The sequence below is a fragment of the Conger conger genome, chromosome 11 (genome assembly GCF_963514075.1).
Source record: "Conger conger chromosome 11, fConCon1.1, whole genome shotgun sequence".
In the NCBI taxonomy this organism is placed as follows: Eukaryota; Metazoa; Chordata; class Actinopteri; order Anguilliformes; family Congridae; genus Conger; species Conger conger.
In genome coordinates, this window is record NC_083770.1 from 40,276,947 (window position 1) to 40,288,251 (window position 11,305).

At 43.5% G+C, this 11,305-nt stretch overlaps 2 protein-coding genes across 4 annotated transcripts; both read right to left on the reverse strand.

The window, feature by feature from the left end:
• Positions 1 to 154: 154 nt before the first annotated feature.
• Positions 155 to 3,347, reverse strand: LOC133141088 (nodal homolog). Of its 2 annotated transcripts, none has more exons than XM_061261478.1 (3): positions 2,754 to 3,347; positions 1,375 to 2,129; positions 155 to 1,143 (listed from the first exon to the last, which is right to left on the reverse strand). In XM_061261478.1, the coding sequence occupies exons 1-3, from the start codon at positions 3,118 to 3,120 to the stop codon at positions 991 to 993; spliced, it is 1,275 nt and encodes a 424-aa protein (XP_061117462.1). In that variant the 5' UTR covers positions 3,121 to 3,347; the 3' UTR covers positions 155 to 990. The 2 variants fall into 2 exon arrangements, with proteins under 2 accessions (XP_061117462.1, XP_061117464.1); XM_061261480.1 differs by lacking the exon at positions 2,754 to 3,347 and adding an exon at positions 2,309 to 2,416.
• Positions 3,348 to 3,936: 589 nt separating this feature from the next.
• Positions 3,937 to 10,445, reverse strand: LOC133140487 (deoxycytidine kinase 2-like). Of its 2 annotated transcripts, none has more exons than XM_061260484.1 (7): positions 9,931 to 10,445; positions 9,263 to 9,372; positions 8,396 to 8,571; positions 7,685 to 7,832; positions 7,128 to 7,243; positions 6,461 to 6,560; positions 3,937 to 5,902 (listed from the first exon to the last, which is right to left on the reverse strand). In XM_061260484.1, the coding sequence occupies exons 1-7, from the start codon at positions 10,244 to 10,246 to the stop codon at positions 5,876 to 5,878; spliced, it is 993 nt and encodes a 330-aa protein (XP_061116468.1). In that variant the 5' UTR covers positions 10,247 to 10,445; the 3' UTR covers positions 3,937 to 5,875. The 2 variants fall into 2 exon arrangements, with proteins under 2 accessions (XP_061116468.1, XP_061116467.1); XM_061260483.1 differs by having other exon boundaries at positions 8,396 to 8,574.
• Between the last annotated feature and the right edge of the window lie 860 nt (positions 10,446 to 11,305).

An 11,305-nucleotide genomic window follows, 5' to 3' on the forward strand; every position in this document is an offset into this window, starting at 1 on the left:
ATCTATTTACAAAAAGACAACTTTAATCATATCACAAAGTACTAGTGTATAAGTGAATGCGATACATTTCCAAACTGTTTTTTTAATTTATTTTTTATTAAAGAAAGTCAAATTAATGAAGAAAAATATCAAAATTGATGATTGGATAGCCTTAAATAAGTTGCTCTCAAATATTACACATTGAAAGTAATGTACTTGTGCCTTTGCCTTGGCTATAATCACTAAAATATGCACAGATTAATTATTACTGCTAAATGAAATGAAGTTTTTAATCTCATGAGCAAACATTTTCATTCTTTACATAAATGTAAAAGGCACGGCCATCTGAAGTATTTAAATATTAAACACTGCAGCACTGAGATAAAGAGTAATAGTTTTCACTCCTAAAACAGGTAAAGAGCTCTCATGGTCAATGACCATTATGTTATATGGCATTATATGCATTTCATATGCATAAGAAAAAAGTTTCCCTGGACACCAGGGTTGAGGTAAATTCAGCTCAATCAGTTCAGAAAATGAATTGACATTGAATTCCTTCCTTGAAAAATCTTCATTGAACATCTTTCACTTCACTGAACATCACGTCCTTTCCTAAGTCACTGAGTTTCAATGGAACTGACTCCAACCAAGCTGGACATGGAGAGAGAGGTCCAAAGCACAACAACAAATGCAGTCTTTGTCCATTTTCAATTTTGCTGTTGTTGCTTCATATGCATGCCATATGCTTCCAAGAGTCCCTGAGCATGCTGGGAATTGTAGTCAACTGGAGCTCCTCTGGACTTGGATTCCCAAAGCACCTCAGAGTAGTGCTGATGCAGGATCAGTCCAGCCTTTTACTTCATAAGGGATAAGGTTAGGACACCAGCGGAAAGCTGATCCAAGATCAGCAGCGTGGGGCGCTTTATGTGTCGAAGGCCGAGGTGAAGTGTCTGAGGAGTGGCCTCGCAGTGCAGTGCAGGTGTCGGCTCAGGCAGAGGATGCTGGGAAGGGTCAGTGGCAGCCACACTCCTCCACGATCATGTCCTCGTGGTGTCGGAGGACCACGCCGTCGCTCTCGTAGTACAGCATGGAGAGGGAACTGAGACGTGTGGGCACACAGGAGGGGCAGGAGACGCGGTCGGGGTGGAACAGCTTCAGCAGACTCTGCATCAGGAGAGAGAAGAGACGACAATGTCAGTCAGCTTACAGAGGTTAGCTTAGCATAGCGCAACAAACAACATCAGAACTTACAGAGGTTAGCTTAGCTCAACAACATCAAAACAATGCTAATGGCAATGCTAAATATGAAATAGATGCTTCATTTAAATTGACCAGGTACATGCATGTATTTTACTTGTGTTGAAAAAGATTACATTTTTGTCATATTTGTCTTACCTGCATGTAGGCGTGGTTGGTGGGTCTGAAGGACTCGTCCACAGGGGTGGGGCAGTCGCCGGCGCAGCGGAAGGCGTTGTAGCGTTTGGGGTAAACGATCCACTCGTTCCAGCCGATGTGGTCGAAGTCGACCCACATGTCCACCTTTCTGCAGAGGGGCTTCTGCTCCCCCTCCACCTGGGGAGCCGTGGCTGCCGCGCCCACCGCCTCCCGGACCCGGTCCCGGTCCTTACGGTTCCGCTTGTGCCGCCGGTTCTGGCCGGCGTCCCCCACGGCCCTGTCCTTGACCGCGTACTTCGACTGCTCCACGGTCTGGATCAGGGTGGGGGTGTGCTGGCCGCCCCAGGACGGGCTGTGCTTGGAGAAGACCACCATCATCACCCGGTCGGTGGTCGGGTGCTCGACTCTCCCGCTGGGAGCGTCCGTATCTTCCTCCCCGCTGCCCACCTCCACCCGGGGCTCCCCCTGGTGGAGCCAGAACTTGAGCAGCGCCGTCACATTGAAAACCTTCCAGGAGGAGCTGCCGGAACCGGGAACGCCGCGGAAACTTCCGAGGAAGAGCCGCTCCTCGGGGCAGGTCTGGGAACGGGGGCCGCAGGGCTGCTTCCGGGAGTGGAAGATGTCGATGGTCGCCTGCTCGGAGGAGGAGAACGCGGGCAGGCGGAATCGCAGCTCGGACAGCTGGATGTCGTCGCTGGCAGAGATGGAGGACATGTCGAAGGTGACGGTCCACCTCTCACCAATCTGATGACAACCTGGGGACACAGAGGGGGAGATACCAGGTCAGAAACTCATTCAAACACTAACAGCACGATTATATTTCTCATGTGAAAAAGTATGGGAAGTAATATTTCTAAGTAGTTGTGGAGTAGAAGTACAATAGATGCTAAGAAAAATGCACGTGTACATTGAGGAGCATGCCTGTGATACTGACACAAATCACATATCTGAACGACACGGGAGAGGAAAAGGCTACAAGGATGCTACAGTGGTGAAGGGAGATGTGTATTCAAGCTCCCTTGCGGTCAGGTTTGTAACAGACGTCTGGGGGTGCGCTAATACACACGCCCCGCGCACATAAAACAGAACAGGCTCTTTAAAGTCGAATAAGCGTTGTGACACTCCCCAGCTGTAAAAGAGGAGGATCCGATAAGCGCAGATAACGAGTGAGCCTGGTGACGCGCGTCCCAAAGACATTAATCATGCTAGGTTTGTGAGGATAATGCAAAAAATGAAAACCAATAAAGTTCAAAATGACCCGCCCAAATAATTTAGATAAGAGTAACATGCATGGTAAATATTTTATGACGATTAACTTGTTGGATTGCGTATGCATACTACACACACACACACATATATAGATTTAAGGAATTACTCACTTTTTGCAATCAGACTCAACACCGAGTCGGAGTCGTGCAGTGCCGGGTTGTCAGCGCTCTGGCTCCATACAGGGCTGACCGCCTTGGTCCTCGCCGCGTCCCCGGTCTTGAAGGTTCGGTAAAGCTGCATCATGTACATCGGGTACCGACTCGGGTGGTAGGCGGAACTTTTAAATCCAAAACTGGGGTCGGAAATAACATGACCCCCGCCGGGCTGATGATGAGAGGCTTGTAGAGGAGTCCCACTGAGCTTCACCGTTTTACCTGAGTGCGTAATCTGCTGCGAGCTTCTAGCACTCCCCGTGGAAAAGAACAGCGCGGCGAAGAGGAAGGCGGCGCGAACGAAGCTCTCCATTCTCGAAGACATTCTCGTTTTTTTTTCTATTCTAGCGAAAAGTGCAGCTGTCACATTCACTGTAACAAATCCAGAGACGGTGCTGTAGCGTCCTTCTCCTTCTCTGTCTGGCGAAAGAGTGAAGCAGCAAGGATGCCGCGGGGTCCAGGCATTTATAGCGGACAGCTGCCCTTTGATGACCTCCCGGCCGTAGGGCTTTGAAGTCCCTCTGATCCACACAACACCTCGGGATGTGAAGGGTTAACTCTGTCAAGTTCAGTGTCCCTCGAAACCACCGGCCATCCGTATTCATGAGACCTGAGGACTCTAATCCCTTTGTGTTGTATATTGGAAGTACCCTTTGATAAGAAATCTTAACAATAACATTAGTTAACAGCATCTGTATTAGACGTAGTTAAAAGAACTCACGGAAGCGGGGTGTTCTTAGTGTGAGCTTGGCTTAATATACGTTTATCCAAATGTATTGCCATCTTTAAAAGGCAAAATAAAAGCAGCTACCTATATCCGAATCGCAAGAAGGCTACAATTAAATTGAGTTTTTACTTAATGTTACTTTCTTAATGACTGCAGCAGCGCTTGTTTCGTGTTTAGAATTATCGCCTGTAAATCTAAGGAAAACTTCCCAGAAAGATAAGTGTCGCCGAGTAATCTACTTTGTCAATTACATGTTGTAATAATTATATAGCCTACTGAGACAGAGATAAAGGGTTTTGTCAAATAAAAGGTGATTATGCGGTTTAATAGGCCTAATACTGTAACGTTGTTGTCTAAAGTCTGAAGTCAATTCATTATGGCCTACTATAATCATATTCAACACTACAACGTATAAAAACATCGAGGGCTGCATTTTTATTATGTAAAGGCATAGTGCATTAGTATTTACTGCATGGACCACAACTCGTTATTTTCTCGCAAATTAAGAATTCCACATTTAAAAAATATTTTTGTATGTAAAGAAATTCGCGTCATGGACTCAATAAGTCAAAAACCAGCACAATCACACAAGATACTTATACAGTTTCTTAATATTAAACGGCAATGACACCATGATAACAAAGAATATAATAAGTAATTTGCTCACAAGACGAATGTCGATTGATCTGGTCATCATGTTAAACGCAGCATCGTCAGAAACAATAGCGCGAACATGTAAGATATTTGTAAAACAATAGGTGAAATGTTTGATCTCGAAATAAGTGGGAAGATATCAAAGACCAGACACAAGACATCACACAGATTTTGATATGGCAATAAAGCTTTTAAGTGAACGAAACTAAATAAATCTTCAAACGACATTCATTAAAACAATTCATCATTTCATATTTAATTATATAGACTATTTTAACTTTTCATCTTAGCACTTTGATATAGAGTAGACCATTCCTTGAAGTTTCGTCCTGTCCAAAACCTCAGCCAACATCCCGAGTTTGGCTGCCGCAATCGTCAAAATGTACTTGTAAATTAACTCATTTTGGTTACTGATTTTGGTTATGCTAGGGTAAGCCTAACCAAGAGAGTCTATATGGATGTACAATGCAAAGCAAGTTACTAAGCACCACGTCGCGTATGTTGTGCCGTGCCATCTATAACCCAACTGAACCGTAATAAAGTAATAAAAATAAAGAAATAAACGTAAAGGTGTTTACACCTTTGAGTGAATAGTAAAAATGAACACAAGATTCGTCTCTGGAAGTCCTGAATTTCCTCCCCATAATCACGATTCTGTATTCGTCATATGAGGTATTGGCCATATGATCTATAAAATATACGACTTTTATTTTTTAAGAAGAGCATCATATAAGTATTCAGGCGCAGTTTTAGACTGCATTCCCTAGTCATTAAAGAATGAAAGTCTCCGAACAATTACGCATTTGGAGTTTTAATTGTTTTAACCATCACAGAGTAGAGTTTGAGCGCGTATGGTGCGTCAAATTAAAGGCCGTTTAACAGTGCACATTTTCCCAACAGTTATGCTTCATAAATTACAAAATAGACATCCAATTACTTGTCAAAAATATCAAATGTTTTAAAAGCACAAATTCCCGATAATGGCATCTTAACTGTGGAAAAGTGCTGTACAATCTGTAGTAAATATCCGTTTGCCCGCATTTCTTGGCTGGAGAGACTACGCACTTTGTAAATAAATATAAAATCAGAAACTTACTCGCAAAAATTAACCTTATAAAACATTATGAGCACGTTGATCCATTTATCAAAAAAACAACAGATTTAAAAGTAAAACAGAAAACAGTTCACATATCCAGGAAATATATTATTTGATTATAAGGAAAAAACAGCGATATTTAAGTCCCTGACCATTAATGTCACACATGGTTTTAGGGTAGCCTCATTTAACACTGTAACGTTCTGTAACTTCCAAGACGCCATTTTGAGGTATATATATAAATCCAGGTCCTGTAGAGCAGTGTTGCCTTACAAAATCTCCTATTGGTCAAGCAGAAGCTGGAGGTTACTGAGTTTGTGAACAGTCAGCAGCTCACGTAGAGTAGTTTAGCTTATAAATTATCTTAGATGCTTTCTGCCGGAAACTGTACAAGGGTACAGTACCTCATTCATTTCATTAGTTCTCGTTTTATAAGCATGTAAACATCTGCCAGTGTGCAGCTCAGGTAAAGTTCAAGTGTGTCTGAGGGTGAGTGTGTGACCTTGAGTGTGTGTGCTTCTGCTAATCTCTTCTGTTTGCTGATGAGTTGACAAGTCCCAATGCAGGGCAACTTCTTGACTTGGGGAGATCAGGAAGGCCATTTCACAACCCATCAAAGAAAGCTTTGACCTGAGTAGAAAAAATATACGCCGCATCACAGGCCAGCAAGAAATAATGCAATTATAAAAATAATAAAACATGGAATAAAATGTATAAATAAGCCTGCTTTATTCAAAGAACATATACATAGGAAAAACAAAGACAACACTGCCCTCATGTGTTGAAAATTGCAGTTGCAATTGAAATTGTACTTCCCTCTAGGGTCTTTCTGCGCACTTAGCCCTGGTTATAGGTATGCACTTTGTTGTACGTCGCTCTGGATAAGAGCGTCTGCCAAATGCCAATAATGTAATGTAATGTAATGTAATGAAAATAAGAATTATTAATTTTCTAAGTGCCCCAACCCCAGGACATGTGTGCAACAGAGTGGGTCTGATTAACCCTTTTCCTTTTTCGGAAATCTTTTCAACATTCCAAGTCAGCGTTCTAGAACTCCATTGTTCTGAATTCACCAGGAGTGATTATGAAATCAGCATCAGAATGTTCGGTTAAGAACATTCTAATCACACACACAGGTGACCTCAAGCCTTACAGGGCGTAACTCAAATGAGCAGGGGGCAGGGTTACCTGGGTGATGAGTGCTTCCTGCACCCCCACGTCCTGCTCAAACTCAACACTGGCATCCAGCACCAGCACGGGTAACTGCTTCAGGTGCTCAAAGTGCAGCCTGACAGAGAGAGAGGGGAGAGCGAGAGACGTCACAGCATAAGTGGATGGGGGAACAGAGCCCAGAAAGCAATGACTTAATCATCAGCATGCTTAACAATCATCAGCATACTGCATGACGGGCATTGAAGTTCACAGAGAGCATAAAGTTGAAAGGTGGCTGTTGGTGGCTATGACTGCATTAGAAAGAGCCAGCAGCAAAATACTTTTCAGTTTTCAGTTTTAGCATCAGCCATTAACACTGGAGGTGTTTACAGACTACAAGAAAGGAAGGCAAAACCAAACAAACATGAACATATTTATGTTAATTATTATTCTGTGTATTTTCTCTATTTACTGCAGGGGGGATAATTAAGAGATAATTAAGAAAACAACAATATAAATCGATATACAGTCAAAACTAAATACAAAACCCAGCATTAAGTTTGCAACTGAACTCAGATACGAAAATGAGAAGACCAGAAATGGTATACAGATTACACTGCTCCGAACAAGGATTCAGACAGACAAGAGAGACAGACAGACAGTCGGACAGATAGACACAGACACAGACGGACAGACAGCTCACTCTGTGCTCCTATGCACCAGCCAGTTCTCGTGCTGAGTGTGCAGTTTCTCCAGGTAGGCAAGCTCCACCCCTTTCTCTTCGTCCCGCCCACGTTTCCTCAAGCGATCCATGCACCTCTGTCAATCATAGCACTTTTACTTTTAGTTTTCGTTGTTATGAATAATATTAATAACAATAGGAATACACTATTTACAAAAGTGTTTTTCATATTCTAGTTCCAAATAGAAAATGTGTGGTTTTTACTTTTAACTTTTTTTGAAAGTTTTTGCTTTATCAAAGGCATTGTTCAGTATTATAGCCAATTGCTTGTGCATTGTAAGAAGTAGCTCCAGGGGCTTCATATGATAATTGGCACAGCATATCACACATTCACACACTCACACACATCTCACCATAACCAGCCCACACTAAACAACAAGCTGAGTATGAGAGGAGAGAGAAGCTGTGATTGGTGCTTGGTGTGTGGGCGGTACCATGAGTGAGATGGCAGATTTGATTGGTGCTGGTTGTAGGTGGAAAGTTGTGATTGGCGCTGGGCATGTGGAGGGGGCGTTTACCTCAGGCGAGGCCCTCAGGTAGATGATCCCCTCCAGCTGCAGCCTTGGGCCGAACTGCTCCAGGAGGAAGGAGTGCCAGCCCTGGTACACAGCCCACTCCGTGGGGCTGATACAGCCCAGCTCAAACATGTTCAGAGCGAAGACGTACCTGAGAGAGGCACAGCGCCATGGAGACACAGTGTGAGTGACAGCATTGGGTCAAGCCACACAACCACAATTTCTCACTTATTCAACTGAAATGGAATGGTACGGCAGACACCATTTTACATATGCATCCACCTGGCATCTACGCAATGTAAGCTCTTATAATAGAAATTAAGATGTACAATTATCACAGCTCTGAGCTCAGTTCACACTTGAAGCTGCATCTTTTTTCTCCACTTGCAAACAGGGCAACTGTCACTTATGCTACCTCTTTACAGGATCTGTGCAGGGGGATAGCAACACAGATACACATTCCCCACCAGACCTGGGTCAAATATGTAATGATTATAGATTAAATTATTTTCAGTGTTCGATTGATCATGCCTGATGCAATTGAGCCAATCCATTTCAATCCAAAACAAGGACCCAGGTCTAAGTACCACCGTGCAATACGAGACCAACAAACTTACTTCTGGAACTAAGCAGGTAAAATAATTAGTGAATTAGGTAGGAATTTAAAAGTATTAGACCCAGGTGAGCACAGACTCACTGCCCCGGTGCCCTCACCTGTCGCTGTAGACAGAGCGCTCGAACACCTGTACAGGTGTGCCCTGGGGGCGGAGCAGGCGCGGAGCGGGGGGCTGCAGCTGGGTCCGCATGCGGCTCATGCAGGAGAAGGTCTGGAAGGTGTAGGACCAGCGCTGGGGGTCCTGGTACATCATCTGCAGCAGGTTATTCACTGTCTGCTGGGGGGTCAGAGAGGGAACGACTGCCCGTTAACCCGGGAGAGGGGTGTTTCAGGAGTCATCAGGAGATGCTGATTTTAGACCATAAGTCAACCAGAGACAGAGGAACTGGGGTATGTCATACGCACACGCACCAAGCGCAATTCCATGCTTTGACGGCTAGGGGCAGGAGAGAGCCTTGTAATTGTAATTCTAGTGGCTTCCAAAGACCTTTAAGGTCTGCAAATAGTAATGAATCCCTAAATCTAAATTCTAAATCCCTGATTAATATGAAAATAAATGTGTTGCTGACCAGAGATGAGGATGGTTATAGACATGAAAAGGCCATGGAAAAATCAAGAGAAAAAGACAGGTGTAACTGGTGTCGGGGTGAGTCACTGACCGCCAAGAAGAAACAAATCTCATTTTGGGGAGGGTAGTGACAGAGCCAGCCACTGGCATAAATAATCTAGAGCACGTGGACACAGCTTTACTGCAAACACTAACATTTCAACAAAACGTGTGTCTTCATCAGAGTCAAACTCTGTTTGTAAGAGTGTATCATTCACTCTCAGCTGTTAAGTAGTGGGTGTGATTTCTATTGGATCACTGGGGCTATAACATTCGAGTTTAGGGCCAACTAAACGACGCTGTGTCAAGACAAGTTGATTAATATTACATCATATATATATGATGATGACAGCGCTACCTGCGAAGATGCGCCTTCCACATTTTGCCACTTGCTGACGGGCTCTTGCACAACTTCCCAGTCCTCGTTTTCAGACTGCAAGAGCCGCGCGAAAGTCGATTTTCCGACAGCTGATTGGGAGACACACACGATGTAATTCAGTAATATTACATACATTAATACTACATAAAATTGTATACACTCTTAACTGGAATGCAAGAGTACTTTGTGGTCCTGTTGAAAACATGCATTACCTTATTTTGACCACAAATCTTAACCGACTAGGTAGCGTACGCCACAGCGCACATTTATGCGAGATGAAAACTAGCTAACTTGACTCAATGTTTGAAAGCACTACTTGCAAGCGGTAGACGGCTTCCACATTAACGGCAATGTAGGATTAACTTAACGGTATGGAGCGAACAACAGCACGCTCAAGCAAATTCATCCAGCGCTAACCTACACTGTTCCTAGTTTAACAGATAGCTAAGTAACAGAACAAATATATTGAGGTGACAATATTTTCCATCTACATATGTTAACATTTAAGAAACAGCTGAAAATATGAGTCTTTATTAAGGTCAGTTAATGTTTGGTCTTATGTTAACAGTCTTAGCTTAGCTTAGCTCAGTACTAAAACAATATAGTTAACCAGGCTTCTAATAAAATATAATATAGCTAGGACTCACCAATGTTGCCCTCGACAGAAACTCTCTTGATCCGACTAATCGCATTCATTTGTGTAGAATCCGTGTGCAGCCCTCCTGAGAAACCACTGCTTTTGGTCAACGCGTTCGCCGCTGCCGATTTCCACCAGACACCCAACCTGTCATCCCGACAAGCCCTGGAAACAAGACTGCGACCAGGACCTGGCAAGCAAGTCTTTGCGTACCTGGTGCACACGAACCGCGTAGAAACGATTAATTTGCTTTTAATCTCACAAACAGACACCGAATTCAAACTCCTGGATCTAAACGCCAACGTTAAGGACAGGGCGCGAGACATGACCTTCTATTTGTAAGGTAATATCAGCCAGCAAACTAGCCTGTTGTACTATCAACATTGCTGTAAGCTACACACAACGCGGTAGCCTAAAAACCAGCCAGTGTAATGAGCGCATGGTTTTCGGAATCGATTCAGTGCAGATACAAAACTGCACGTTTTTTGTTCCTGTACATCCCGGATGTTTTTAGCATGCGACTTAGATACCGAATTAACTTCCGGGTGTGTCTTCTTCTTTAGCTTTGTTTTAGGGGTGAAGTTACGTGAATTACCGCCACCTACAGAATGTACTACGTAATAATCTTTGTATTTGATTTTTTATAAAAGACATCCCTAAACCCACATTCTTCACCATTTCTTCATTTCCCTGGCGTCTGACTCCGACCAAACCCTTTCTCTGACTGAATCTCATCCCCCTTCACATCATTTATATCCAAACAGTAATGTAATCTCTGAGTACCCACAGCTCACACTCTACCATCCAAGAAAGCATTCGCCCATTACATTACATTACATTACATTAATGGCATTTGGCAGACTCTCTCATCCAGAGCGATGTACAGTTGATTAGACTAAGCAGGAGAAAATCCTCCCCTGGAGAAATGCTGGGTTCCATACCTAATACCGTCTTGTCAGTTTGTAAATGGAGAAGAGCAACAAGCAATCTGGAATGGATCAAAGAGAAATCCGAGGGTCTTTGTGTCGCCAAGACTGGTTTGATGACCATGTTTCTAATCCAAAATATAGTTGAGGTTTATTGTCACTATTATTTTTCTTTAGCAGACGTTTGTCTTTCAGAGGATGATGAACAGCCTCCCCGTGCTTTCATTAACCGCCAGGGCAGACCATCGCGGGGTGCGGAGAGAGGCTTGCACAACAGCTGCTTCTTGTGACAAGACCAGCCATCGGCAGCGCGTCTGTTTTTGTGCTTTAATTGTACATAATCAGAGTACAAATGGTCACTTTGTGAGAACTGGGTACGATGCCTTGAATAACTAAAATTTCTCACTGCACAGTGATTTTACATGGACTTTGGTCCTCAAACTTTTCCCTTAAAAAGTG

Bases quoted from the DNA above. Each gene is read 5' to 3' on its own strand.
- LOC133141088 (XM_061261478.1), bottom strand. From the start codon at position 3,120: ATGTCTTCGAGAATGGAGAGCTTCGTTCGCGCCGCCTTCCTCTTCGCC. The intron at 2,130-2,753 runs GTGAGTAATTCC...CTGTGTCCCCAG, and splicing joins GTTGAGTCTGATTGCAAAAA to GTTGTCATCAGATTGGTGAG. The intron at 1,144-1,374 runs GTAAGACAAATA...CTCCTGATGCAG, and splicing joins CCAACCACGCCTACATGCAG to AGTCTGCTGAAGCTGTTCCA.
- LOC133140487 (XM_061260483.1), bottom strand. From the start codon at position 10,246: ATGTCTCGCGCCCTGTCCTTAACGTTGGCGTTTAGATCCAGGAGTTTG. The intron at 7,833-8,395 runs GTGAGGGCACCG...TGCCTCTCTCAG, and splicing joins CGCTCTGTCTACAGCGACAG to GTACGTCTTCGCTCTGAACA. The intron at 6,561-7,127 runs GTGAGCTGTCTG...TCTCTCTGTCAG, and splicing joins CTGGTGCATAGGAGCACAGA to GCTGCACTTTGAGCACCTGA.